The sequence below is a fragment of the Phacochoerus africanus genome, chromosome 4, assembly GCF_016906955.1.
Source record: "Phacochoerus africanus isolate WHEZ1 chromosome 4, ROS_Pafr_v1, whole genome shotgun sequence".
Taxonomy (NCBI): domain Eukaryota; kingdom Metazoa; phylum Chordata; class Mammalia; order Artiodactyla; family Suidae; genus Phacochoerus; species Phacochoerus africanus.
The window spans coordinates 98,134,605-98,160,298 of NC_062547.1; the positions used below are offsets into that span (position 1 = coordinate 98,134,605).

The window sequence follows — 25,694 nt, forward strand, 5'->3', positions numbered from 1 at the left end:
GTGATACAGCCCCAGACTTTCCAGGAGGAGTCAGACATGCATAGTCTTTTCCCATAGAGGTACTTGAATAAAAAAGTTTAAGATATGCTAAATGTGTTACAGCTTCTTCACACCTACCCTACAAGATAAATATAATTAACTTGATTTTAAAGATAGAGATATTGAAGTTCAGAAAGTTTAGTTTCCCTGGCATAATTGTTAATTACTGGTAGTATTAAAATTTGAATCCAGGACTCTTTGGTTCAGAAGAAGGAAATCTCTAAATTATAATATAGGGAAGACAGGTAAGAGCAAAGCAAGTGTAAAGAAGGAGGATGTGCCAATAACAAAATATCCAACAGATAAGCTGGATGAGGACTGAAAAGTAGTCATAGCATTTGGTCCTTTGTGAGTATGAAACCTAGAGTAAAGAAGACTGAAAAATAAATGTGAACCAGAATGATGCACAAATGTTCAGCAGCCAGAATGACTAAAATTAAGAAAAAACAAGCATGCAATACATAGTGCTACCAATGGGAGTTTCTGCTAAACATATGAACATATATTTGCCTATTCTACAACCCATCGATAGTATATTCTTAAGTATATACCCAATATGTATTCACAAGTCTATGAAATATTTATTGAAGCTTTATTCATAGTATTCCCAAATTGGAAATAATCCAAATATCCACCAGAAGTAGAATGGATACATTTGGGTATATTCACTCAATGGACTACTATACAACAATTAAAAATAGAGTGAGATGTTGTTACATACAACAACATGGATGAATCTCACAGCCATTTGTTAAGAGAAATAAACCAGAAATGAAATAGTTACATACTGTATGCTTTCATTTATATGAAGTTCACCTAGTGTGGTAGATGGGGGAATAAGGAGGTAATAAATAAGAAGAATGTATTTTTAAAAGAAGAAAAAAAGTCAGGACCGAAGGGCCAATTATCTGGAATAATAGGAGATTTATAAAGTAAGAAAAAAGAAAATAGAGGGGAGGAAATTATCAAAGAAATAACATAATAAAAATTCCCAGAATTGAACAATATGACTCATAAAAGCCCTTCAAATGCTTAGCAAACAAAACAAAACAAAGCACCCAACCATTGTGACATTTTATCACACTATAAATAATAAAAAGAAGGTGTCCAGAGCAATCCTCCCCAGCAAAATGTCACATTTCAGGGATCACAACAGGCTTCTTAACAGCAATGCTGGAGGACCAAAAATGAATAACTTTAGGATTCTGTGAATTAATTCTATACCAAAATTCTTTGCCCAGCTAAACCACCATTCAATTGAGAGGAAAAGCATAACATTTTGGGTCATACCCGACCTCAAAAAATGATCACTATGTACTCTGACATAGCTACTAGAGAAGTGCTTCCCTGAAAGGAGGGAAACAGAGGGAAATGTAGAAGCCAGAGTTCCAAAAACGTATGGGTTTGGACAGCACAGTAGAGACATAGGGGTAACTTTAAGGCAATGATAAAGAGAAGTCCCAGGATGCTAGCTGCACAGCAGGCTCTAGAGGATAGCTGGTCTAGAGGCTAGAGGATTGATCTAAAGCAATTTGATCTTAAAAACCTTGTACATGAATTCGGAGTTGCCATCATGGCGCAGCGGAGACAGATCCAACTGGGAACCATGAGGTTGCAGGTTCGATCCATGGCCTTGCTCCATGGGTTGAGGATCTGGCATTACTGTGAGCTATGGTGTAGGTTGAAGCCACGGCTCAGATTCTGCATTGCTGTGGCTGTGGCATAGGCCAGCAGCTGTGGCTCTGATTGGATCCCTAGCCTGGGAACCTCCATCTGCCACAAGTGCGGCCCTAAAAAGCAAACAAACAAAAACTTGTATATGAATTCTTTTTAATTAATATAAAAATTAAATTTAAAATGAACTGGAAATTAGTAAGCCTTATAGAGCTTAGACGGTTGAAGTAATATATGCAAGAGCAGAGTGTTAGAATAGGTTACCAGAATAGGGATTTGCTCATGAGCACAGGTGTAGAAAAGAGCAGCGACATGCCTTTCCTTGTTATAGGGAAACTCTGGGTATTCTCTGTATAATAGGGTGCACTGCACATAATGGCTGGATTTGGTTTAGCCTCTGACTCATGTATTCTGAGATGCTTTTGAATGGTCAGAATGAAGCAAAAAAAAAAAAAGGTACTTTAGAGTGGTATGGTAAGGTACATTAGCTTTCATTCAGCCCAACCCTCTTAATTTTAAAATGAATTATGTTCTACTGACTGTTTGGAAGTGACTCAGTAAAGTACACGGTGCTCTGATGTGGAGATTCTTGACAAAGGAGGGATGACTTAACTCATGTTTGATTAACCATTTCCAGAATAATGCATTGTTAAACATGAACTTTGTACAATGGTTGGTCCTTGATTCCTGTCAGAATCTTAACAATGAAATGTTTCTGAATATAAGAGAACTGGAAATATATTCATAATTAGATAGTTATTTCAGTGAAAAATGTAGTAATGAGTAGATTTTAAAGTTTCGCCTTTCTTTTCTTTTTCTTTACTTTTTTTTTTTTTCTTTTCGTCTTTTTAGGGCACACCGTGGCATGTGGAAGTTGCCAGGCTAGGGGTTGAATTGGAGCTGAAGCCGCCGGCCTACGCCACAGCCACAGCAACACCAGATCTGAGCCATGTCTGTGACCTACACCACAGCTCATGCCAACGCCAAATCCTTAACCCACTGAGCGAGGCTAGGGATCTAACCTTTGTCCTCATGGATACTAGTCAGTTTCGTTACTGCTGAGCCACAATAGGAACTCCCTCATGTTTCATTTTAAACCGTATTTATCTCTTGGATCAAACTGAAATATGTATGTGTATATATATGTTATGTCTTCAATAGATATGGAGAGAAAACAGAGAGAGCAGTATAGAGTGTATATATTGCTGTACATTAAGGTAATTACCTCACACAGTTCACATGAAGAGGAAGTAGTCAGGTGAAAGGTAGTAATGGAAAGGAGGGAGGAACTGACATATTCAAGAGGTATTTGAAAAGTATAGCTGATAGAATTTGAGAATTGCATATGATGAAATGTAAAAGGAGTCAGGGTCTTGAGTAACAGGATTAATGTTGGAGCTGTTGACTGGGCCACAGGGCACTGGAGTAGTAGGAGTACTTTTGATAGAGAGGAAGAAAATTTTAGTGTGGAGTCTTGTAGGGAGAGGTTATGCCTGAGTTTATGTCTCTGATTAATTCCATAATCATAAATAATAATCTGTATCCTTTTTCCTATTGATAACATGGCTAATTGAATAAAACATTAATGCCAACTGTTTCATTTTACTGAGATAAACAATATTTGTTTATATCCCTATTCCTACTTTGCAGAACAAACAGTAGAAGAGAGGGAATCTGGGGTGTGACCCAGCCTTTTTCTAAATCAGCTCATCTTTGCTTCTAGATGAACCACTATTCCTAATTGGAAACACTTCTCCGTAACATCTTCATAGATCCCACCTCAGTGATGGAGGTTCTCTGCCTTTATTAACTAGTTGAATTGGGTTGTAGAGAAGTAATGATGTTGCTAATTTTTCAGCATTGAGTCAGGGACAAGGCAAAATTATGAGTTATTTTTTAAAGTGACACAAAATTTTGAAGATGCCTGTTCCTCTTGCTTGAGAAAAGAATGAATAAAATTTCATTAATTACTGTGGGCCCTTGAAAATAGACTGTAATTTTAAACATTTCCTTGAAATCTTATTTCATTTTTTTTTCTTTTTTGGCCACCACATGGCATGTGGAATTCCCAGGCCACGGATCAGATCTGAGCTGCATTTGCCACCTAGGCTGCAGCTGTGGCAACAAGGGATTCTTAACCCATTGTGCTGGGCCAGGGATGGAACTCGCATCCCAGCACTTCCAAGATGCTGAGATCCCATTGCGCCACAGCAGGAACCCCTAATTTTTTTTTCTTTTTAGGGCTGCACCTACGGTATATGGAACTAGGGGTTCAATCAGAGCTGCAGCTGCTGGCCTACACAACAGCCACAGCAACACGGGATCCAAGCCACATCTGTGATCTACACTGCAGCTCACGGTGACACAGGATCCTTAACCGACTGAGAGGCCAGGGATCAAACCTGCATCCTTGTGGATACTAGTTGGGTTTGTTACCTGTGAGCCACAATAGGAACTTCAGGAACTCCTAAATTTTAAACCATTTGATCATTACTTATATCAAACAAGCCTACTAATTTTTTTTCACTGTTTACTTATAAAAAGTAGCATTTCACTAAATGCAGTTTCTGTTTTGTTATTAAAGCAAAGGATATGAATAAACTGACACAGAGTTAATATAAAAAAAAAACCTTTAAATGGTGCAAGCAATCAAATAATGTCTCCAAATTTAATTAAGTCAGATTTATAAACATTTCCAAATGATTTGATATGCTACATAAAATAGTTTCAACAAAAATTCATTTAAATTAAATAATACATAATTTTAAGTTAAATTCATAAGTAATAAATTATTGATTTAAATAATAACATATAAATTAAATAATGAATATTGAACAAATATTTATAAATTCTTACTACATCTTAGCCAATATACTAGTGTTAGAGATACCTCAACAAACAAGACAATGAGCCCTGCCCTCAAGATGCTTAAATCTGAACTGAGAATTCATTAAATCCAATTACATGGAGTTGGAGCTATTTTTAAGGATATATATTATGCTGACTATAAAGCAGTATTAATTATTCCAGATAATGGCTTACTTGTGGTAATGCTCTTATGCACATCATTGGCAATACTGATAAAGCTCAGTCATTTGTTATTATTGAAGTAGAAATTTTCTCTAAAGATTAAGGGTTGAAATTTCTACACACACTTAAAATTAATGAAAAATGTTTATGGATATCCAAAACTCCATTATACCAAGAAGTGTTTTTTGCCCATAGCCTTTGCTGAACCTTTAAAAAATTCTCTGTCCCCAGTTTTAATAGTGGCTTTCTCTGCTGCCTCCACTTCTAATTTCTGCCCTGCTGCCACCTCCTCGCCCTCCACGTTTTCTCTCCACTCTTTTTGTTTCTTCCACTTCACCAGAGAATCTTCACTTTCATTCAAAACAGCTGCTTTACAGACATCCTTTGACAGCTGACCTGCTCTTTTTCTTCTGACCAATCATGGGCTGCTGTTTATTCTATCTGAGCCCTTTTGGTTTTTATTACTACTTTCTGTGCATCATGTTAAATCTTATTTGTGCCTGAGGGCAGGCCCATAAGATGGGCCATTCTATGGAGTGTGTAGAAACATGAGATCCTTTGAAGTTTGGAACATTCTGGATACTTGAAGCTGCCATAAGGCTGATCTTTAGATACCCAACACATATAATATGATCCATTCAGCTTCCATAAATCCTTGTCTTATTCCAAATAGTATTTTTTAACCCTCTCAAGAGAATCAGATTTTCTCCTTGGGGACATGACCTCAGGTGAGCTCTCTATATGGATGATAATAAGAAGAAAACACCAACACATCCCCTCAAATGACTACCATTTAGATACAAGAGTAAACTTTTATGTAGATCTTGACCTGTTTATGTTGACTTGCCCTGTATCATTTCCTATATGCTGCTGACTTGTCTATAGAGGGAATTTTTGATTTAAAATTTTTTTTAAAAGAGAGACACTTGGTTTTATCTTGGTAATTGTTGTATCACCTGTTGTATCAGTTCAAGACTATAAATTTTAGTATCAATATAAGTCTAAAAGCAGTTTAATACAATTTATTCATTGAACTGTTTGAATTACATGTGCAACTTACCATGTATATCAGTACACAGGTATTAACTGAAATAGTGTCCAAAGATGTGTGGCAAATCTCAATTCTGTTTCCACATTCAAAGAACTAACGGCATTCCTTGTCTGAATTTCAGCAGTTATCATGAAATAGCATAAAGGAGGCAGAGAATAGCAAAAAGAGAATGGAGTTAGTGGTCAGATAAGCCCAGTCCAAGCTCTGTCATTGGTTCCCTGTAAAGCCTTTGAATTTCTCTTGCTTTAGCCATCACACAGGAATGATAACTTTATAGGACTATTAGAAAATTAAAATTAAATAACCTATCTATGGAAACCACAGAAAGTCTACCACACCTTAGGAACCCAATAAATGTTGATTAATTTTCTCCCTATTTATATGAGTCAAAACATTGCCCAGTGTGCCCATAATACTCAGTATTTTCAAACAGTTCTGGGATTTATATACTCTCTTCTACAATTCCAGTAATGCTGGATCTTCTTGGAGGAACTAGTTTATTTTTAGTGCAGTTTTTGGTTTTGGTTTTGTTTTAACCGACCTCAGATAATGAAGACTTGACACTTCATAAACATCCTGATGTTTCTACTTCAGAAACAATTATACAAAATTAAAACACAATTCAAATTGAGCAAAACCTGAGACACTCATAGGAAATGTGAGTTCATTTATACCATGGAATCCTCCATTTCTTTAAAATATGGTTATATTAACTAAGAGGTTATTTACCATTTGGAAATAACTGGAGTCTTTAGTTGCTAGCTGTTCATCAATCTCTACAGTTTTATGCATATAATTATACCCGTTTGAACAAATTACCCATGCTTACTTTATGACAGACACTGACAGAAATTTACACTTATTAATATCTTTCATCTTCATAGCACCCCTATGAGATAGACTGTACTTATCATCCCTATTTATAGACGTGAAAATAGAGACATGGAGAGGTAATTGTCCAAGGCTCAAAAACAACTAAGGAATGGAGCCAGGACTTAAACCTTCTATCCCAGAGCTCATGATCACAATCACTGTAAATTATGCTATTTTTTTTTTTTTTTGGTGAAATAATTGGGGAATTTGAAAATTTGAGACTCTCTGTAACTTCAGTTTTTTTTAAATTAATTTTCCCTGTAACTTCAAATATTAAATGTCTTTAGCAGATCTCTTTTGACAACACTTAGATGAAATCTGCATTTGTGGCTTCAGTTTCTTTCAAAGATTTTATGAATTAGAAATGATAACATATGCTGGCCTAAATCCTAAAATTCTGGCCCTTTCCTAAATTTTATCGGGCAATGAGCTTTGCTTGCATTGTCCATAGCACAGCCTTGTTGGGTTTGTGGTACAGTGGAGAAACCTAGGCATGCCCATTTATTCTTCTGATTTGATTGAATAAAATGTGTAATCTTAGTTTTTGTTTTCATTGTGGGCTTATGATGGCTGACAAAAGGACACAGCTTGTTCATATTATACTCAGCTTCTCAAGTTCCTTATAGGCAAGTGATTAGATGCTTTAGCTCTTGTGGGCTAGCTAATGAGTTTATAAACTGTTCCAATGCTTCACGTACCCTCCATCCTGCATCACAGGTGCCCTGTTTTTTTCCAGAGGGCCACGTGCTCTATGTGTAAAAAGCATGCTTCATTTATGTGAGCTGTCTTTTCTAAATAATACATATTCCTTACCAGAATTGATTCAGTCATGTCATTTTCCAGATACACAGTTGTTACTTTCAACCCCTGAAGATGTATCAGTGTTTCTACTAATGAATCTAATGACCTCTGTGAAATTATAAAGTCAAGACAACTTGCCCAGCACTTGAAGAATAACAATTCAAAATTTTTAAAGTTATGTGTTGAAATTGAATGATTTGATTTGAAGTAAAAATATGCATTGAAGCTAATTAACCATGAGAATCACGTGTGCTTTTTCCCTAATAATAATTGTATAACATAATTATCTTGAATAATTCTAAAAGGGGAAATGGTGCAAAGAATAACAAAGAGTATGGTAATTGTTATAGGAAGTGAATTTCATTTTTTATTCCTTAAAAATGTAGATGAAAGATAAAAGAGTTTTTAAGTCTTCAAAGTTGTGTATAGTTTTTCTAATTGTGAATTAAATGTTTGCTATGCTCATTTAATTTTACTATGCCAATGGATAGGTAAAATAATTATCAGTAGAATTACAAAGCACTTTGTATATTTAAACAAATAATGAGGTGACAACATTAGGCTGACATAGATTTTTAAACATAACAGCATATATTAGATATTCACATACAATGTAAAATCCTATGTAAAATATAGGGCTTCTTTTTCAAAATTTTTAAAACTTTTGTTGTGCCTCAGTGTGCTCTAGAAAATGGAGGCAGTGATCTCTAAATTGCATGGATTATTTAGGAATAAGATGAATTAATGTCTTGGAGGGCATTTAGCATAGTACCTGACAATAATGACTGTTCATTAAGTGGAAATTATTATTATTATTATTACTGATAAAAATAAGTTAGCATTTCTGTACCAGATGAAAAAATACTAGTCTTGGTGTTAATGAATGATGCATAAAGATATGTTTCTCAAAGAGAGAAAGAAATAAAAATTAGAAAAATAAAAATGTAATAAAATATCTCAAAATATCTGAAATAGGGGCTAAGAGATTGTTGGGGTTTCTGTAAATTATGTTATTGCCTTTTACAGAATAGCCTTTAAAAATGTCTTTATCTCTTGGAGGTCCCTTCATGGCTCAGTGGATATGAAATTGACTAGTATCTAAGGGGATGCAGTTTTGATCCCTGGTCTCGCTCAGTGGGTTGGGGATCCAGTACTGCTGTGAGTTGTGGTGTAGGTTGAAAATGTGGCTTATATCCTGTGTTGCTTTGGCTGTGGTGTAGGCCAGCAGCTGTAGCTCTGACTGGACCCCTAGCCTGGGAACTTCCATATGCCACAGGTGTGGCCTTAAAAAGCAAAAAAAAAAAAAGTCTTTATCTCTGGGTGACAGATATCCCAAGCAATCTACTTTACCAAAGATAACCTGGGACCAAAATTGAGGTGTGTATAGACAAGCCATAAGTGGTTTTTTTTTTTTAATGATAATTAACATTTTATAGATTGATTTTAAGTCGCATACCTAAATGGAAAATATAATCTGGCTGTGACTACAATTTGAGTGAACACTTCCAACCTCCATCTGCTTCTGACTAAGAGCTACTGATTTACTTGTACGCTGACGGTACCACAGAGTATGAGTAGGAGATCTGAGCTATTTACAGCAGTTGGGACAAAGATACACTAAAGACAGGACCTGCGCAGAATGTGCCATTTGAAAACTCTAAGTATGTTGATTGATTTTTTTTAACTGTCTTTTCACTATGGCAACTATAAAAAAGTAATTATTATAAAAACCTGTTCAGACAAGTTTCTGACATACAGTAGTTGCCAAAAACTTGCATAAAACACCTCCCTGATTCATCTAAGACATTCAGAGTCATATTTAATTTGACATTGAAGGATCTTTGATTCCATGCATTTCATGTAATAACTGAAGTAAATGTAAAATATAGGGAATCGGGATTTGTTTGAGATGGATGGACTGATGGATGGATGGAAGGAAGAAAAGAAGGAAGGGAGAAGAAAGGAAGGAAGAAAAAAGGAAGGAAGGAAGGAAAAAGGAAGGAAGGAAATCCTGAGAGTGAGCATAATAAATTTTGCATTCCTTGATCCACAGGAAATCCTGAGAGTGAGCATAATAAATTTTGATTCCTTGATCCACAGGAAAGCTATCCAAGAATATTTAAGTCAGAGTTCCCATTGTGGCTCAGTGGAAATGAATCTGACTAGTATCCCTGAGGATGAAAGTATAATCCCTGGCCTCACTCAATGTGTTAAGGATCCAGCGTTGCCATGAGCTGTGGTGTAGATGGCCAAACGGCTTGGATTTGGAGTTTCTGTGGCTGGCGGAGTAGGCCAGCAGCTGCAGCTCCAATTCAGCCTCTAGTCTGGGAACCTCCATGTGCCACCGGTGCAGCCCTAAAAAGACAAAAAAAAAAAAAAAGAATATTTAAGTCTTTTAGCCAATAAGGAAATGAATAGGTGTGTGAAACCAGTGAAAATAATAATAATGTTAAATAAGATGTTTTTAATAATAGTGGAAATTAAGATTTGGTATTGACAGAATATTCCTGACACTTAAACATCTTCTTAAGGTGTAGGATAGAGATACAAGTGGAAAAGATGCTAATCCAGAAAACAAAAATATCAGTAAGCAGACATACTGTTTGATCATAAGATAAAGAACAAAAGATACAAGAATTAAGTATGACATTATTCCAAGTGCCGTGTTTATAGGAACATGCACTAGGCAGTCTCTTTGGGGCATAGTCAAGCAGGGGGGAAAATGATAGCCTTTTCTTAGAGTTACTTTTCTATTTCTGGCTTCTGCATGGTTGCATAAGTAGTTAAAGATGATCACTAAGTTCTATTGGTTTATGTTTAATGCTGTGTTAAGAGAGTTTTAAATGTTTTTTCAAGTAATTTTAAAAATTGCACAGATAATGCCGAAAAAATTATACGAAAAGGAGTCTGTCATCATAGAATGCATTAGTGTCATGGAAATGTCATTACACTTGTGATGACATTACACGGCACTGCCACAGTAGCCGGTACAGCAACAGCATGCAAAGATCTCTTTGTCTTTAGCTTCAGATTAAAGTTACACACAACTTTCTACTGAAAGGAATTTTGCACACAAATGATTTACATGTAGCAGAGATAATTAAAGCTCAGCATTTTATGATTTCTTTGAACTTAAAATATCTTGTTTTTGTCATTGAAACTAGTGTTTAAAATAGCTTACTTATTAACTAACTTTGAAAGAAGAAAGAATAAAACTACTTGTAGTCAAGAAAAGCTAAGCAGATTAGAAAAAGTGAGCTATAAAAATTCACAAAAGAAAGTATATGGATAACTCAAATTTAAGTGCTTTTTAGTTGCGCTCAAGACAGAGCACCATAATAATAGAAAAAAATTAACTAGAAGAAAGAATACTAACAACAGGATCAAAAGTTTTGAATACCTACAAAATTCTGCCTCAAGCTAAATTGAAATGACAGGGACTAGATTTATTTTCAACCCTGAAACAAAAATTAGAAAAATATATGAACCAATAATTTTAAAGAGACTAGAAATCAAACAATGAAGTATAGTGCTTACTGAGGTATGGAAAGCAAAACTGAAGTTCCCCTCATGGCTCAGTGGTTAACGAATCCGACTAGGAACCATGAGGTTATGGGTTCAATCCGTGGCCTTGTTCAGTGGGTTAAGGATCTGGTGTTGCTGTGAGCTATGGTGTAGGTCACAGACGTGGCTCGGATCTGGCATTGCTGTGGCTCTGGCGTAGGCTAGCAGCTGTAGCTCCGATTGGACCCCTAGCCTGGAAACCTCCATATGCTGCGGGAGCAGCCCTAGAAAAGGCAAAAAAGACTAAATACATAAATAAAAGAAAACAAAAGTGAACTTAACAGTTGCCCTGAAATAGTGCCTTATGAGATTTTTCCAGGCTGTGGCACAGGAAGAGGAACCCTGGTTCAGTCTAGCAAACTCAAAGAACTTTTTTTTTGCAATAATTTGATGAATATATATACACACGTATACATACACACACACATAGACACACACCCCACACGCCTGTGTATCAGCAGCTAAATTCACAAACGCTATTTCCAGCATCTCACTCAATATGAGATAAAAGTAAGAAATAAATATAATAAAATATAACATAAGAGGAAAACCCTTATCTTTTTGTGTGTGTGATGAGCATTCTTTAGATTTTGCTCTCTTAACAGTTTTCCTACATAACATAAAGCAGTGTTGATTTTAATCACAAGTACATTGCATCACTAGTATTTATTTATCTTTTAATTGGAAGTTGTTACCTTTTGATTGCCTTCATCCAGTTCTCCCTTCACCTGCCACCTGCCTCTGATAACTACAAATCTGATCACTTTTTCCATAAATTTGTCTGTTTGCTTCTTTTTAAAATATAATTGACCTTCAACTCTGTTAGTCCCCTGTTGTACAGCATAGGGATTTGATATTTCTCTACATTTCAGAAATGATCACCATGATAAGCCTAATTATGATATGTCACCAAAGACAGTGCATTGCTATTGACTATATTCCCCACACAGTGCATTTCATATGTGTGACTTATTTATTTTGAAACTGGGAGTTTGTACCTCTTAATCTCCCTCACCTACTTTTCTTCACCCTATCCCCTTTCCTCCGGCCACTATTTGTTTTCTGTATCTATAGTTTTGTTCCTGTTTGTTATGTTTGTTCATTTGTTTTATTTTTTACATTTCTCACACAAGTGAAATAATGTAGTATTTGCCTTCCTCTGTTTAACTTATTTCACTCGGCATAATACCTACTAGGTCCATCCATGTTGTCACACACGGCAAGATTTCATTCTTTTTATGGCTGAGTAATATTCTAATATATGTCACATATATAATCACATTTTTATCCATCCATTTATTGAAAAGCACTTAGATTGCTTCCATATCTTAGCTACTATAAACAGTGCTGCAGTGAACAGAGGAGTGTATATATCCTTTTAAATTAGGGATTTTATTTTCTTTGGATAAATACCCAAGAGTGGAATTATGGAATCATATGGTAGTTCTATTTTTAATTTTTTGAGGAACTTCCATACTGTTTTTTTATAGTGACTGCACCAACTTGCATTCCCATCATCAGTACACAGGGGTTCCCTTTTCTCCATATTCTCACCAACATTTGTTACTTGTGGTCTTTGATAAGCTCTTCTGACACTTGTGAGGTGATATCTCATTGTGGTTTTTATTTGCGTGTCCTTAATTATTAATGATGTTGAGCATCTTTTCATGTGCCTGTTAGCCATCTCTATGTATTTTTTGGAAAAATGTCTTTTCAGATCCTTTCCCTATATTTTAATCAGGTTGTTTTCTTGAGGTTGAGCTATGTGAGTTCTTTGTATATTTGGGATATTAATTCCTTATTAGAGGTATCCTTTGCAAATATTTTCTCCCATTCAGTACGCAGCCTTTTCATTTTGTTGGTAGTTTCCTTCGCTGTGCAAAACCTTTTCAGTTTGATGTAGTCCCATATGATTACTTATATTGTTTCCCTTGCCTGAGGAAGGGAAATATATATCCAAAAATACATCCAAAAATATATTGCTAAGACCTGTGTCAAAGAGTTTGCCTGTGTTTTCTTCTAGAAGAAGAAAGTTTTGTTTCAAGTCTTAGATTTAAATCTTTAATCAGTTGTGATTTTATTTTTGTTTATGGTATGAGAGAGTAGTCCAGTTTTAGTCTTGCACATGTAGATGTTGGGTTTTCCCAACACCATTTATTGAAGAGGTTATCTTTTCCTTATGTATATTCTTACTTCATTTGTCAGTTCTAGGGTATCTGTTCTGATCCATTGATCTATGTGTCTATTTTTGTGCCAATATTGTGCTATTTTTATGACTATATATTTGTAACATAGTTTGAGATCAGGAAATGGGATGCCTCTAACTTTGTTCTTCTTTCTCATGATTGTTTTGGCTATTCAGGGGTCTCATATTTCCATACAAATTTTAGAATTCTTCTAGTTTTGTGGGAAAAAAATGCCCTGGGTATTTCAATAAGAATTGCATGATCACTTTAACAATATTAATTCTTCTGATCCATGAACATGGTATATATTTCTGTCTGTGTCATCTTTAATTTTGGGCCTTTTACCTCCTTAGATTTGTTTCTAGGTATTTTATTCTTGTGGATGAAATTATTAAGGGGTTTGTTTTCTTGATTTCTCTTTCTGATAGTTACTTGTAGTGTATAGAAATGCAACATCTTTCTGTATTTTAATTTTGTGTTCTGCATCTTCATTGAATTCACTGATGAATTCTGGTAGGTTCCTGGTGGCATCTTGAGGATTTTCCATGTATAGTTTGTGATCTTCAAACAGTGAAACTTTGAATTCTTCCTTTCCAGTTTGGATTATTTTCATTTCTTTTTTGGATTGCTGTGTCTAGGACATCTAATACTATGTTGAACACAAGTAGTGAGAGTGGGCATCCTTGTTTGTTCCTGATCTTAGAGGAAATGCTTTCAGCTTTTCATCATTAAGATGTTGTCTGTGGGTTTGTCAAATATGGCCTTTATTATGTTGAGGCATGTTCCCTCTATACTCACTTTGTTGAGAGGTTTTATCATGTATAGATTTTTATCAAAAGCTTTTTATGTATCTATTGAAATGATCATATGTTTTACATTATTCAGTTTGTTTAATGTGATGTATCACATTAATTTAACAACTACTAAAGGAACTTCTCTAGAAAAGAAAAGGCCACAATTAGAAACAAGAAAATTACAAGTGAGAAAGCTCACTGGTAAATGCACAGATAATGTAAAAATAAGAAATCACTCATTGACAAATATGATATAAAGATAACATGATCCTTTATGTAAAAAATATAATGTTTATTTTTTTTTACAGAAGAGCTATTCAAACTAATAGGTATATTCAGTAAGTTTACAGAATACAAGATCAATATACAATAATTAATTGTGCCTCTGTATAATAGCAGTTAACAACCAGAAATTAAAGTTTTGTAAAATATCAATTACAAAAGAGCCAAAATATAAAATACTTAGGAATGAATCTTTTAAAAAATACGTGATAGGCCTATACATGGACAACTACCAAACAGTCCTGAAAGAAATTAAAGAAGACCTAAATAAATGGAAAGATAACTGTTCATGAGACTCAAGAGTTAATGTTGTTAATATGTCAGTTTTCGCTAGATTGAGAAATCAGAACAGTCCCAATCAGAACCCTAGTAGACTTTTTTTTTTTTGTAAAATTTGACTCCCTGGTTCTAAAATTCATATGAAATGCAAGTGACTTGTAATAAAAAATTGTTTTTGAAAAAGAAGGACAAATTGAGTCTAATACTACCTATTTTCAAGAATTATATCTGAAGGAATCAAGACGATATATTATGGGTGTGAACATAGACAAATTGATCATGGAAGAGTTTACAGAAATCAGAAATTGACCTTCATGTATACAGGCAAATATGCAAAGGTAATTAATTCACTAGAGAAAGGGTAGTGTTTTAATAAATGACACTGGAAAAATTGGATCTCCATCTGCAAAACAAAAAGCTTTGGACCATACTTTGCATCATAGTCAAAGTAACTAAAAATTAATCATAGACCTAATTCTAAAACCTAAAACTGTAAAACTTCTAGAAAAACATAAGAGAAAACATTTGTGAATTTGAATTAGGCAAAATTTTCATAGATATGATACCAAAAGTATAATCTATAAAAGATCAAAATGTATAATCCAATATATAATTGGTTTTCATCAATGTTAAAAATATGTTCTTCAGAAGACACTGATTGGAGAATGGAAGCACAAATCACAGGCCTAGAAAAATTATTTTCAAAAATGTATCTGATGAAACATTTTTATCACAAATATAGAAAGAACTCATAAAACTGAGTAGTAAAGAAAACAAACCAATTTTAAAAGTGGGCAAAGACTAAAGTTTGCATTTCCTCAAAGAAGAGATATGGATTGCAAATAAACACATGAAAAAATGATCAACATCATTGCTGGTTAGGGAAATGTAAATTAAAACCACGCTGAGGAACTCTGTGTACCTATTAGAAAGGCTAAAAATTTTAAAACTAACCATAACAAATTTTAGTGGGAATGTGAAATAACTAGACACAGACGTTTCTGATGACAATGTAAAATGTTAACATTCACTTTGGGAAAATAATTATCAGTTTTTTTTAAATATTAAATATGCATTTAACCATATGATCCAGTCATTGCTCTCCTACATATTTACTCAAGATAAATGAAAGCATATGTCCATACAAAGACTTGTACATTTATAGCAGCTTGTTTATAAAAGCCAAAAGCTGGAAACACCCCAAATATCTGTCAACAGGTGAAAGGATATGTAATTAGAATACTATTCAACAATAAAAAGAGAATTTATGCATTATTTAGGATAAATCTCAAAATAATTATGCTGAAAGAAATAAACTAGAGAAGAAAAGAATACGTATGATTCCATATACATGCAGTTCTAATAAATGAAACTGATGTGTAGTGACTGAAAACAGGTTGCCTGGGAGTGTGAGGTGGAGGTGGTTAAAGGAGGTACTAGGAAGGTCATGAGGACACTTGGGGGGATGATGTATATTTTAATCATCTTGATTGTTATGGTTTCACAGATGTCTGTGTGGGTCAAAACTTATTAAATCATATACTTTAAATATATGCCATTTATTATCTGTCAATCATATTTCACGAAAACACTATGCTCAAAATTATTATAAGAATACTGAATACTCGTTGTGTTTTTCCCTTTTAAAAATGTGTTTCAAAATAATTAGATAGTATGATCAAATTGTCTTCAAAGAGTTAACAGTTTTCCAAGTGATTCAGGCTTGTTTTTATCTAAGAATTGGGAGAATTGGATAGGAAAATCAGTCTTTACATTAATAAAATCCTGTTTTAAAAATTCAGAGGAGGAAATGTTTATTTGTGGTTGAAAGAAATAGCCATGTATTCATGACAGAGTTGACATTTCAACCACACCTTGAAAAATGGTCATGATTTCAACAGAGAAAGATAAGAAACAGAGCTTCTAGCTACATGGAAGACAAAGAACCAAGACAAAGCATTGAGAGATGATGGAACATGTTTTAGGGAATAGCAATTAATGCAGTTAGAGTAGCAGGTTTGGGGTATGAAGGATCTTGTGGAAGATAAGCTTATGAAGAGAGGGTAGAGCAGATGGCACTTTTGGGCTGCAATTCTGTTTCCTCTTTGAATATTTCTTTGACTTCCACAAGCAGAACTAATCAATCTTGACCTTGTATTCCCCTGCCACTTAACCCCATACTCTGTTACAATACCTGTGACATTTTATCACATCATGTGTGTGCGTGGGGGGGGGGCTGGCTTCATGCATAGGTACTCTCCTCCTTTGAAAAAGGACAACATCTGGGTCATTATAAATGGTCAATAACAAGTGCTGTTAACACAAAAAATGAAAGTCTAGCTTATCATGATCAGAGAAGACAAGTGGAATTTGACCTGCTCCTATAAACAATGAGTAGGTTTGGATAAGATGAAGCATAGAGAGAAGGGCATTCCATAAAATAGAGAGCATAGAGAGAAGGGAGAATGTCTATAGTAAAGTGTGTTGGGGGATATAATAAGGAGTACTGAGAATTCAGCTTTACAGAAAAACGAGTTTTTATTGTTTAGCTCAAGCAAGAAGAGGAGACACATGCTATATGTTTAAAGTGAAAAAAATAGGATATTTCCCTCCATTTTCTCCCTTGGATGTTATAGTAGCGCTCTAATCAATCAGAAGAAGAAAGAATTTTATAAGTTATTAACAAAATATATCCAATATCTGTTTTGAGACTATTTATTTTTCTTATAGTTAAGATATATGCATGTTATACCAATATAGAATTAAGAGTAATATTGTATTTGTCATGGACATTATGTTCTGCTGCCATTGTGAACCTGTGATGGTCTGTGAGTTACAAATGATTGAGAAACAGTGACCTAGAATTTTAGTACTTTGAGACAGGACTCATGCTTAATTTAGCTTGGTAAGCAGTACCCTGGCATTCGAGAAAGAAAGCTAGCCTTACAAATCATAACACCAGGATTTGAATCCCACTTTAATTTTAAAACTTGTTCAGTGACCTTTAAACAAGGTAGTTCCCCTATCAGATCCTTTTTATAATTTGTTAAATTGGGGTAAAAACAGTAATGACATCATATCATTAATATGAGAATATGTGGCTTAAATACGCCTCCATGTATGCACACACACCCCCCAAACACACACATACACACACACACCCCCAAGGAGAGACCAGGTAGCTTTTCTGGCACACATTTTCTGGCATCATATTCTTCATCTTGCATAGATAGATGGCATAATACTCTGTAGATAATAGTTAGGCTGACATTTATTACTGAATGAATCAATGGGATGATTAAGAACCACTGAAAAATTCCTTGTCTTCTATTATGGTGTTCAACTTAGTATATCTAGAGAATGGCCTGTGAAAATAACCTTTTTATCTCTATGTGTTTGAGTAAAAAAGCAAAGGTAGAACTTCATTTCTTCTTAGATTATGTGTCTTAAAGATACATAAGAGCTAAATATGCTAGGAGATTTGATTTTATCTTATAATCATTTAATTTGAATTTTAATTCCATATATTTTAATTTTAGATAGACCCTGTGACATGTAATTGCTGGTTCTCCAAATATTGTTAGCTCATCCTGTTGTGGTATGTGTCCTGAGAGCTCAGGCTTCTCCTGCCTATCAATCTTCTCCTATAGAGACAGAAGTTTTTGTCATAATTTGGAGAACATTCTGGAGGAATGTTGATAGTTTACAAAAGTAGGTTTGTAACTGGTCTTAAGATTTAGAAAAGAAAATGAAGAGATAATAAGATATGAAGTCATATCTTAAGAATGAAATATGGGGTGTTAAAACTATTCTACAAGTAAACACAGTTTTAAACAATAATTTGTACTAATTTGTTTCAAAGAAGAATATTCACAAGTGTAAGAATTATTTAGGAGTTCTGTTGTGGGAGAGTAAGTTAATAACCCAACATAGTATCCATGAGGATGTGGGTTTGATCCCTGGCCTCATTCAGGGATTAAGGATCCTGCTTTGCCGTGAGCTGAGATGTAGGTCACAGATGTGGCGTGAATCTGGTTTGCTGTGGCTGGGGCATAGGCCAGAGGCTGCAGCTCCAATTTCATCTCTAACCCAGGAACTTTCATACACTGCAGGTGTGGCCCTAAAAAGAAAAAGAAAAGAATTATATAAATTAGCATACCATTTATAAATAGTTTCATGGAATGCTTAAAACTAAACACATTCAATTACAGTTTGGATTACACTGCTATTTCACTTAGTAAACTGTTCAAGTTGATTAGAATAAAATTGTAAAATAAATTCAGCACAGTCCACATTATAGAATCTGAATTAGATGGAGTTCCCGTCGTGGCGCAGTGGTTAACGAATCCGACTAGGAACCATGAGGTTGCGGGTTCGGTCCCTGCCCTTGCTCAGTGGGTTAACAATCCGGCGTTGCCGTGAGCTGTGGTGTAGGTTGCAGACGTGGCTCGGATCCCGCGTTGCTGTGGCTCTGGCGTAGGCCGGTGGCTACAGCTCCGATTCAACCCCTAGCCTGGGAACCTCCATATGCCGAGGGAGCGGCCCAAGAAATAGCAACAACAACAACAACAAAAAAAGACAAAAAGACAAAAAATAAAAAAAATGAATTAGAGAGGCTCAAATTTATTATACATTTATAAAGACTATGAAAAGACAATTAAAAAATAAAAAATAAAAAAATGAAAATTGACATTTGAAAAAAAAATTTATCTCAATATTTGATCTAGACTCACAGATGAGTTTTCCTTCCCTCTCTTTTGGAGACATTTGGAGCTCTCAACTCCTCTCGTGGTCATATATCCCTGAGATGTCCCAAGTGGGGAAAAGAAGAACTTTTTTTCCATTATAAACCATCAAAGAGTTCTGTTTTCATGTTGGCAAGTGAAAAGTTGTGCTTTTCAGTGAAGATTTTTAGGCCTTTCTCAAAGAGCATTTTGAGGGAGAATGTAATGTTTAACTAATAACTAAATACTTTAAAAATAACTGTTCAGTACTATATACAATAGCCAAGACATGGAAACAACCTAAATGCCCATCAACAGAGGAGTAGATAAAGAAGATGTGGTACATATACACAATGGAATATTACTCAGCCGTTAAAAGGAAATAAATAATGGCATTTGCCAGCAACATGGATGGACCTAGAGATTATCATGACAAGTGAAGTCAGTCAGACAATGAGACACCAACATCAAATGCTGTTACTTACATGTGGAATCCAAAATAGGACACAATGAACTTCTTTACAGAGCGGATACTGACTCACAGACTATGAAAAACTTGTGGTTTCCAAATGAGATGGATTGGGGGGTAGGGGGGTGCACTAAGGGTTTGGGATATAAATACCATAAAATTTGGTTGTAATGATTGTTGTACACCTATAAATGTAATAAAATTCATTGAGTAATTAAAAAAAAAACACTTTGAAAAGATGCCACTTTGTACAAAGAAAGAACATAACATGTTGAAATAATTTTGTTTAATTTTGGGGGGATTTTTGGCTGAATCTCACAGTTCTATGTTTACAAGTTCTTTTAAAAGCCTGGTTTTCTGTGGTTAGTGTTCATTGTTAGATATTCAGTGAATATTTGTGAAATTTAGGAAGGTTAAATTTATGACCTATAATATGTCAAAATTCATTATAGGAAAACTTAAACATGTCTTTAAAATATACTGTAATAATTCAAAAACTATTTGTGATACCTTCTGGAAGGGAAAATTTGTTAACTTTTTTTTTTTTTCCCAGGGAATTCATTTGTACCAGATTGTTAGGAAATAATGACACATCCATTTCTAGTGTCTGGTTTTATTTTTTTATTGTGTGTTATAAATACTCTAGATCTAGAGTGCTTCCCATTTAAAAAATAATCCCGGAATTTTGGAGTAGAAATGGACTTGAGAGTTTATTTTTCCCAACTTCCTCCTACTATTGATAAGGGATTTTTTTTCCCAGAAGGGAAAAATGACTTTTTTAGTGCCTGTATGTCTAAGAAGAAAAGGATAAGAATTATTTTTCTTTTCTACCTGGTACAGGAAGTACTCAATAAAAAATCCCCAAGAAGGAAGAGTCACTTCAGTGTGGCTTGAAGTACATATAATTGAAACTTATTAATTAGCATTTTGGTTCTTCTGTCATTGACTAAGGAGATTGGTTAAGGTTAGACTTTCCCTGTGAAATAGAGATGCTGGGAGAATGTGAGGCCCCATCCCAGACCCTGGCATTAACCACAGTGCTGCCATCCTTATCGCTGGGCAGGAATTTTCAAGGAGATTTAATGTACATACCATTGGGACAAAAGAATTGGTGATGGGCATATTTCACTTGAAAATAAAAACCAAACTTCATCCCATTGCTCTGATTTGGTTTTGAGCATGTTATTCATTTTTTTAAAAATTCAAGCAGCACTAAAGATATTTGTGTCTCCTTTTTAGAAGACATTTTGCGGCATAAGTCAGCTAGTTTTTTCCTTCCACACTCCTCTGTCTTTTTGAAAGTCATCATTCTTTCATCCATTGTTTATTGAACATTTCTATGTTACAGGTGTAGTGGCAGCTTATTAAAATATTAAATCAAAAATACTTGGTCTCTGTCCTAAAGAAGGAGGGAGTTTATTCCTTGAGAGGTTGCAATACACCATTTTTGCTCCCAATTTTCCCTTGGCATCTGTACTTTCTGTTATAAAATTTGACACAGTAGTCATATAGTAGAGAAAATACAAAATGATGAAAATCACAGGAGGGTTTCACGTCATTTGCTTATCCATTTATTCAACAAGTCTTTGTTGAGTACCTCCAGTAGGGACTTTAAGAGTACCTGCTATATCAGAGAACCAGGCTATGTGAGTTTGGATACACCAGTGAGTAAAATACTCAATGATCCTGCCTTCATAAGATCACATTCTAGTGGGTGAGACCAACAGTGACCAAGAAACATAAATAAATTACAGAGCATGGTAGAAAGTGACAAGTGCTCTTTTAAAAGAAAATAGAAGAGTAGGGGCAATCACATGTGTGGGAAGGAGAAAAGAAAAGGGGGTACAGCTTTAAATAGTGTGGTCAAGAGATGTCTCATTGTGAAGGTAACTTTTTTTTTTTTGTCTTTTGAGGGCTGCACCTCTGAATATGGAGGTTCCCAGGCTAGGGGTCTAATCGGAGCTGTAGCTGCTGGCCTACACCATAGCCACAGCAAGCCAAATATGAGCCACATGTGTGACCTACACCACAGCTCATGACAACACCAGATCCTTAACCCACTGAGCGAGGCCAGGGATCAAACGTGCAACTTTATGGTTCCTAGTTGGATTTGTTTCCATTGCACCAAGACAGGAACTCCATGAAGGTTACTTTTGAACATGGTCTTGAGGGCAGTTGAAATGAAAATCCAAGAGTTAGGGTAACCATGGGGTTTGAATTTTTAAATATATTTTAAGTCTATTTAGTTACAGATGTTACTTCCTGACAAGAGGATGCAGATGTTGGTAAAGTCAGAGCTTTTGCTTCTCTTTCCTTTCTCTCCTATTAGAGATTTACATGAGGAATGGTATTTCCACTCTGTTTTCTCTCTTGTACTTAACTAAAGTAAATGTATTTCATATGATTTTTGTCCATCCATGATAAGAACAAAGTTTACTTTCAGAATTTCCTCTTGACGCCTCAGAGCAGCATGTACCATAATTTGATATAATTCATTGTTTCTTAGAAACATAAAAATCCATGTATTGCCATTTTTAGAGCGATTTAGTCATCTCAGGCAACAAATTCACTTGTTTTCCCTTTGAGTCATGAAATCATAGATGCAAATAAGAAAATTGTTTATTTGCTTAATATTTTTATTAACTTTGACATAATTTAAAGATAAAGTATTCATTTCTTGTAGATTATGTTCCTGGCATCTGCTTATGCAAGTCCCCAACTCACAGACGAGAGCTGTTCAGCCATGGCTGCTGTCACACACTACCTGTATCTTTGCCAGTTCAGCTGGATGCTCATCCAGGTTGGTACCTCATTACCTTTCTCCCCCCTTCAGCTTTCCAGTGCATCTGGATAGAATGGCCTTTGTAGCTGACCTTCTTTATACTGCAATGGAAATAATTCCATGTATCCATCACTGCATTACCAGAAGATCAGCACAAGAAAAAAAAACTTATAAGCTGTACAACATGAGAAGGCATAGTGAATTTGAGGAAATGAGAAGAAATCTAGTAGAGTTGGCAGTAAGGGAGTGGTAGAGATGAAGGTTGTGATGTGGGCCCCTCTAAGGCACAGTAAGAAATTTTAACTTTTTTTCTAGGGGAAGTCATAGAATTCCTTTTATGCAAGAGAGTGACATGATGGGATTTGGAGGGATGAGATTTGGCTTTTAAAAAGAACTCCCTGTTTGTAGTGAATTGAGTTCAGGAAAGATTAACTCTTAACACAGGAGCCAGTTAAGTAGCTTTAGCTGTATTCAGGGGAAAGAATGTGGTGATGTTAGCCAAGGAGCTAGCAGAAGAGGCAAAGGTAACATCTTCTGAGAATTTTTTTTTTAATTGAACTATAAGATGTAGAGATTGGTTATAAAGAATGCAGAAGGTGGAATGAAGGATGTTACCCAAGTTTCTGGCATAAGTAAATGGGTAGATAGTGTTGCCTTGAACTGAAATAATGATTGGGGAAGATGATGAGCGTTTTTTGTTTTTTGTGTTTTATTTTTTGTAAGACATGCTGATTGTACAGTTCTTCTGAGATCTCCAATGGGGTCTTTGAGAGAAGTGGGTTTCTCAGGGCTAAATCTCAGAACAGAGGCCAAGGCTATAGAAACACAGTAGAAAATTACTGACTTAGAGCTGGAAAATGGAGCCGCTGCTTCGGCACATATCACTTGGGAGCGGGGAGAGTACAGAGCGAGACCCACAAAGTCCTAGCCTACTCTCCTGAGGAGCTAACAAGTGTTTGGGAAAGACTTGAGCTCTTCCTTTTCTGAGTAAAATTCCGAATTCTCTCTATTGTCCAATGCTGATTTGCTTGATAAAGAGGCTAATGTGAGAGCTGGATCCACTTCAGCAGAATTAATGTCACTAATTAAATAGCTCAACTAAAATGTTGCCTGTGAAATGATTTCTCCATAATGGTATTATTCAGTCTTTCATGTGCTAGAAATAGTTTCATTATCTGTTCCTGAGCATGCATATCAACTATTGTATGTAAATAAATACATTCAGGCCCTTGCATATTCTTTTTTCTTGTTGAGTAAGAAGGAAGTGGGATTTCCATCACCTGGCAATATGGGAGAACAGCTAGGTGATACTATTATGAGAGAATAGAGATTCAAGGAAGGGATATTTTCTCAGGTATGATATTACGGTTGGCGCTGAAGAAGAAGAAAACTGAATTGTTTAGTTAATAGAATTAGCTGGAACAACTGGAGGCCTGCATCTGGGTTTGAATTCTGGCTCTGTCATTATTTTTGTAATCTTAATCAAGTTACTAACTCTCTCTAAGGCTTGTTTCTAAATCTGCATATGAGAATAATAATTCCTACGTCATAGAATTATTGTTTTATAGCTCTTTGAGCAGCTCTAATTATGAAAAGTTCATGATGTTCTCCAACTCCCCAAACAATTATGAAGTAAATCTAAACTGTATAACATAAAACAAATATTTGCTGAAATTAGCATTTGCTAGATTCTCAATTCTTTTTATCAGTTTATCTAAGCTGAATATTTTTATGTGCACTCTGTGTATGTTGCTATTTATCTGCTTGAACTGAGGTCTGTGGTTGTTTTCTGAAGGTCTTTGTCTATGTCCCTGACCTATTCAGTTTTTGATGAATGACCTGGATGAAGATACAGGATGCTGTCTTATCAGGTCCACAGACAATGCAGAGTTGAAAAGATAGCTAGACCAGCAAGCTGCCTGTGTTAAGAGCACAGGTAAAATTAATATAGAGAAAACTATACTGTGACAGATTGAGAGTGAGAGACACAAGCTGATGGAGGTTAAAGTAAGCAACTTGAAATTTTAATTTATCCCAAACTCAGTAGCAATCAAATGTGTGACCAGATTGCTTAAACTCTAGCAACTACAGTAACTACAAAAACCACAGCAGACCTAGGTTATATTTACAACAGTATGCAGGCAGTTGAGGCAGCTTGTTTACATTGTAATCTGCAAGGTTCAGACAACCTTGGGACCCTGTAACCACTTCAGCAGAAACATTAACCAGCCAATGAGAAGTTGGGAGATAATCCTAGAAGAAATTTAACAGGGAGCTGAAAATTATTAATCTGGAAAGAAATTAGTGAGATGAGATGGTTGTATGTATACTGGGAGGGCTGCCTCAGGCAAGAAAGAATGGTCTGTACAGCTTCATTTAGAAGAACCAGAACAAATGGGTCAAAAATTAGGGAAGCAAATTTGATTCACGTTAAGAAGTTTTATAGCAAATAAAAATGTGAAAGTTGAAGAAGCCGTTTCTAAAAGTAGAGGGCCTTCATTCACTGAAATATATTCAAAGAGGGGAAATGCCCAACTTTGAAATATGTTTTAGATTTCATGCTTTAGGCAGTGTTAGCAGGATGGCATATAAAATTTAACCCAATTTAATAGAAATTGGTATTTTCTGTATATCTTCTTCACAACTTGGGTAGATATGATTGTGGCTGATGCACATTTAGTAAACTAATCAGGTTGCTATAAGGCTAATGCTTTAGGAAACTATTTAAGGTAACAGTGAAATTTAATGTGATTCAGATGGTACACCACACATTTTTCATGGTTTGTGGTGTGACCACAAGGGAAAAATTCAATAACTTCTGATTCTAGGTAGGTTACTTCTGATGACTTACTTTGTGGTCAGAGGTTGTCACTTTACTAACCTGTATTTTCCCCTTTATAAAATACTGTCTGCTAAAATCTTTTTTTAAAACTATAATTTATTTTTAAAACATTATGTGAAAGATTCTACTACTGTTAGTTCATTCTTGTTAGTTGAACAAAGTTGAAAAAATTGAAAGAATATTAACATTTTAATAATTCTGCATACTTTTTAGCAATCTAGGAGAGAATTTGATATATGTATGTGTGTGCACAGCTTATAACTATGAGTTAATCACCAACTTTAAATCATTGGCCTAAACATGT

General features: G+C 35.1%; 1 protein-coding gene across 1 annotated transcript in view; it reads left to right on the forward strand.

Annotated features, from left to right (window-relative positions):
• The window catches only part of ADGRV1 (adhesion G protein-coupled receptor V1), a 538,647-nt gene that overhangs the window by 338,944 nt on the left and 174,009 nt on the right, over positions 1-25,694 (forward strand). The window contains exon 84 of the mRNA XM_047778281.1: positions 22,450-22,566. Coding sequence (XP_047634237.1) covers positions 22,450-22,566 — 117 coding nt within the window. The remainder of the gene's footprint in view (positions 1-22,449; positions 22,567-25,694) is intronic.